The 5474-nt window shown below is 38.6% G+C and overlaps 1 protein-coding gene across 1 annotated transcript; it reads right to left on the bottom strand.

Annotated features, from left to right (window-relative positions):
- Positions 1 to 4217: 4217 nt before the first annotated feature.
- Positions 4218 to 5144, bottom strand: LOC144767809 (olfactory receptor 5V1-like). Its single transcript, XM_078651186.1, has one exon. The coding sequence runs from the start codon at positions 5142 to 5144 to the stop codon at positions 4218 to 4220; it is 927 nt and encodes a 308-aa protein (XP_078507312.1).
- Positions 5145 to 5474: the final 330 nt, after the last annotated feature.

Genomic DNA, 5474 nt, shown 5'->3' with positions numbered 1-5474 from the left:
AGTATTGATACTAGTCCCGGTTTTGATACTAAGTCACCGGGAACTGGAGGAGTATTGATTCCAGTTCCAGGTTCTTCGGGGCTCATTGTTTATATACACAGGTACGCAGGAGCAGGTTTTTGCTCATTATTCCTGCATATGTTTTGAGACAGGCTTCCTCACCTTGTTGTGTGTTCTACAGGAGACAGAGTTACGATTCCTGGATACCATTCCCTCCACATTATACAAGTACATGGATTAGCCCTTACACCCCTATTCTGTAGGTATTTGTTCTCTCTATTATTGCACTTCCCAATTACACTTAGTATTACTGCGCTAACCTGTGTTCCTTACATTCCCCTAGGAAGCTGATATTCAGACGTTCTGGGATTCCAGGAATTACTCCTTCAGGTGTAAAGAAGAAATCCACATATTCTTTTGTCCCCCACTTTCCTTGTTTTGTCTCCCTGTGTTCCCCTGACGGGCATCACTATTCCGGTGCAGTGTTATATTCTGTCGGATGGTGAACCGGTTAGGGGGTATAGGGAAAGAGCATCACCTACCTGGTACTTCTGGGGCAACCTTCGTGTCAAGCATAACAGTAATACAGAAACACAGTAGTAGAGTTATGTTCCTCATCTGAACATTCTCTGCCCTCCTCCCACTGCCAGTAAACCCCCATTGTCATCATCATATACCATATACATGCTTCCTTGACCTTATATAATATTCTTCAACCCTTGTTGGAACTATCTGTCATTAAGAATGGACTGATTCATTTTATTAAAAAAAAGAAAATACTGCCCTTTCCCAAATCTGATGTGATGTAAGTTCAGGAAATACACATGGCGTACACTGAACATTACAAACTGAAAAGGGAATGGGTGGGTACAGTGATACATACTGATAGAATACTGCACACTCTGGCACACTTCCCCACTGTTTAGGAGCATAGAAAGAGTGAAGTTGCTATCCTATTCAACACATCTCTGCTGTCACACACATTATGAACCTGGAGAAACCTTGCGGGCAGGTATGTTTTTTTTACAAAACTTGGAATGCTAACAACATCGCTGGGACTCTGTCTCTTGCAAACCAGCAAGTCAAGGACTATGAAGGTGGCACTGTAACTTAATTTGATGAAGACTCCCACAAATCTGAATGGCACATCTGACCATGATTTAACCACTATAGATTTGGACCTAAATCTCTTGCAACACCCAATAGCCTGCTGGCAGATTACTATATCCCTATATAGGGAACCTGAGGATAAACACCTACTGCACACTTATCTGCACTAATACTGCATACAAGGTACAATTCACACAAATGTCCTGAGAGGGTAGGTTGGAGCTCCTTAGGGAAAACCTGATGAAGGATTTTGTGGCCTTGAAAAGGTGCTGTGAGGGTGAATGATGTAGTTCACATTGGTTGACTGCAGCCCAAGCCTCACTCTTCCCTGAGAGCTACTTAATGCTAAATATGATTTAAACTATCTTTATAGTATGCATGTAGAATATGCACTTCTTAGATTGAAACAGGGGCACTAAGTAGGAATTACAATGTGTAGAGTATTTTGGCAGAACAGCTAAAACAGGCCCACTCACACTGCACAATACCGTCTGTCAGGACTGCTGACAATGTACTACTCAATGATCTGTATGATATCCTACTGGAGTTCACAGATTTGCATAAACACTTATGTTTCTTGAATTGATGGACCTCAAATATACTTTTATAACAGAATCAAACACTAATAGTGTTGCACAAACTATTGTATATCTCCTGATGCCACACCCTTTCCTAAATGTGACAGGGCTCAGATTTCTCAAATAACAAACCTAGCAAGGATCCCCTTAACTGTGCTAAATACAGGCCATCCTTATACGTATGGATATTAGCAAATATTTTGGCTCCAAAGCTGAAAACTTATTTCCCCTACTTTATTGACCCTTCACTGGTAAGGTTTGTGTCTGGTCACTCATTGACAAATGACTTGAGAACACTCATCCACTTTGCAACCGATACTCATGTTGCTGGTGTGATAAGTGAAGCATACGTAAAGTTGTGAATTGTTGAGAGGTTTAGAGAATTCAGATAAAGTGTTTTTATTTCCATACCATATCATGAAGACATTATCAATGTATGCTTTTCAAATGTTAATGTTGCTAAGAAAAGGGTTACCAGAGTTTACTGTACCTAATGTTTCAAAAAAGTCTATGAAGAGGATGGCAAAGTTAGGTGTAAAAGTGCTCCCTTGGATGCGCATTTGTTTGGGGAGTAGTAGTTAACATCAAAACAAAAGCCTTTTTAAGCTAGAGCAATCCAAAGCAAGGACATGACACAGAGGTAGGAGTCTGAGAAGATCCCAGGCTTTTATTTAGGAGGGACTATCACTGCTATCTCAACCTCTTGTAGGATATTCATATACAATGTTCAGTGTCAAAAGTGGTAAAAATGTATGGGCATATTAAACAAATAATCATGCACTGTAGCAAGTTACTGTGCTGCGCGGCTTGATAGGGAAACTGCAGGGAAAGTGCAGGGAAAGTGCAGGAATGCACAGTACTTTATACGGTGTATTCCTGTTATTTTCACAATGTAACACATAGCTAATTTGCAGCCAATGCAGAAGTGTGCACTTTTAGAAAGAGGAAGTAACAAGGAGAAATAAAGATACTTCTCCTTGTTATGCCTCTCCTAGGACGGGGTAGCATTTTGATGCATTCCCAGGACTACCAGTGATGGTACTTCTGTGAATGTGCCACAATTCATGGGTGGATGCGTGGGAGTACCCAATGCTCTACCCATGGAGCACTTTCTTAGGGCAGATACACGCAACTCAGTGATTTGCGCAGCAATGCATTATTCTAGGTTTATCAAGCCACACAAAGACATGGAAGGGGGCATTGAGTGTCCTGATAAATCAGACTTCAGAGATGCATCATCCTTGTGCCCCTTGATTTTGAGGTTCAAAATGTAGCTGTGCACCCAGCTTGATAATATCTGTGTTGTCTTTCATGCATGTGTTCTTCTTTGGTATGATATCATTGAGCCTGTTTACCTTGAAACAGTTGGATTCTTCCAAGTAGTGACTTCAGTCATGCAGGCAGTGAATTTTTTCTTCTGTTGGGGGTCTTGTTTAAGAGGGATAGTATGACTTGCATGTCTTCCGCGTAGGAGAGGGTATTGATATTGGTTGCATAGATGACGTTGGAGAGGTTAAGGTTTAGCTATGAGCCTTAAGCACTTTGCAGATGAATTTGTGGGCCTCCCGAAGAGTGAGATGCCAGGCTGACAGTTGTTTTATACATTTGCTTTCTCAATAAATATATGTTTAAAATCCGAAAGCCCCAAATCCACTCAACAAATAGTTCCCTCTTTTTTATCCTGACTTTTCATACTTAAATCCGCAGTCTATTTAATAGATATGACACTTTTAGTTTGCCACTTTCTTTATGGTATTACTCGTTGATTGTTGTATCCCAGTTCCTCCTACACAAGAAGGTATTCAAAGAGCTATTCACTGCTAATGACCTTGATTAACCTATGCCAGAGATGAGTCAGGTTTTCGGTGTTTTGATATCCTCCAACCTATCATGCACCTCTACTGAAACAGTAGTGTAAGACATTAAAAGTTAGGAAATGAAACATAAAAATATGGATGGAAAAAGTGAAAATACCACATGGTGCAAAAACAATCAAAATAGAAGCATATTTAGACCAGTAAACTGTGTTTATTTAGTTGTGAAAATCTGCATGCACATCCTTTAACTTTTTTTTTCCAATTTTATACAAATAATAAGAAATATTATGTTCATGCATTTGAATCTTCCTGTGTGTTCAAAATTTTGTCTGAGAAATGTAACATTTAAAAGGCATAAATAAATCTGAACTTTTTATTTCAAAATGTATCTTATCAAAGGGTCATGTTTTGTGATGTTGAAATCTTTTCATTAAAGTGTTATCTTATTAATGTGTTTATTATATGTTTCTGAACGCATTGCTCTTGTAATACAGTACTGCAAGCATATGTCTTTTTTTAGAACTTATACTTTTAAAATAAATTGTGCTAAAACATTTGCAACAACATTGAACTCTGAAAAACACATCAGACACAGTTTGGGATCAATACATCAGTTTATATCATATTCCATATAGAATTCCAACAGTAGCATAAAAAAACTCTTTCTCTTTCAATTTGAAATTGGTTTGCCGCCATTGAAATTATGCAGACTTCACATTGTTCTCTTGGTCTTTTTTAGAGCATTTTTAAACTCTGCATTTTTTAAACTGTATATAATGGGATTACAAAGTGGTGTAACAGCAACATATGACAAGGACATTATCTTGTTGTGTTTAATTGAATATGTGGCTGTTGGCCGCATGTATGTTGAACAGAGAGATGCATAGAAAATAACAACCACAGCGAGGTGGGAGGCACATGTGGAGAAAGCTTTATCCTTCCCACTCTTAGATTTGATTTTTAGAATTGATGATGTAATTTTGACATAAGATATGATGATTAAAATAAATGACATCATTGCTATTACAACTCCATTGATGTAAATGAGTGTCTCATTTCTGAAAGTGTCACTGCAAGAAATCTTCAACAGGGCTGTTAAATCACAAAAAAAGTGGTTAATTGTGTGGGAATCACAGAATGAGAGTTTGGACAATAGCACAATGTGTGGAATTGCATTTATAAGACCAACTCCCCAGCTTCCAGAAGCCAACCACATGCACACAGCCTTGTTCATGATGGTCATGTAACGCAGAGGATTGCAGATAGCGACATACCGATCATAAGCCATGACGGTGAGGAGAAGGAACTCAACCGTTGCCATGCCCAGGAAAAAAAACAGCTGCAGCAGACATTCAGTAAAAGATACTTGTATGCCCTCCAAAAAGAAGTGGGCCAGCAGCTTTGGAAAAAGGACTGAAACATACCAGATATCAAGAAAGGATAAATGTGTGAGGAAGTAGTACATAGGTGTGTGCAGATGTGAGTTTGAATAAATTGTTGCCAAGATCAGAAGATTTCCTACTAGAGTTAACAGGTATACCATTAAAAATGTAACAAAAAGTGGAATCCGAAACTGTGGAACATCCGAAAATCCAACAATTAAAAAATATTCATTGGAGCTTAGATTTTCTTTGTTCATTTATTCAGCAAGACAGCAATGCTAGGAATTTAATTTACCCTGGAAATAAAATGAATACACAATTGAAGTCAATTGATTTGTTGTTAGGAAATTTAAGTGCTGAGTGATGTATTGACGTATTTGAGCATAAACTAGTGGCACCTTTGCCGACATGATGGTGAACAGTCATTTTTAGCAGCCCAGATAAAAAGGGCTACCACCAATGATGTATCAGGACATCTTCAACGAGTGGCAGACCTGTCAAAGCAATAAGAAAACTCCTCATTGATTAGGCCTCAGAAACAAATGCCTGCAAAGTGCCACAAGGATTACAAAAACAGAGCATTTTGC

Source organism: Lissotriton helveticus, chromosome 7, assembly GCF_964261635.1.
Source record: "Lissotriton helveticus chromosome 7, aLisHel1.1, whole genome shotgun sequence".
NCBI classification, from domain to species: domain Eukaryota; kingdom Metazoa; phylum Chordata; class Amphibia; order Caudata; family Salamandridae; genus Lissotriton; species Lissotriton helveticus.
This window is presented reverse-complemented; position numbering and strand designations above follow the sequence as displayed.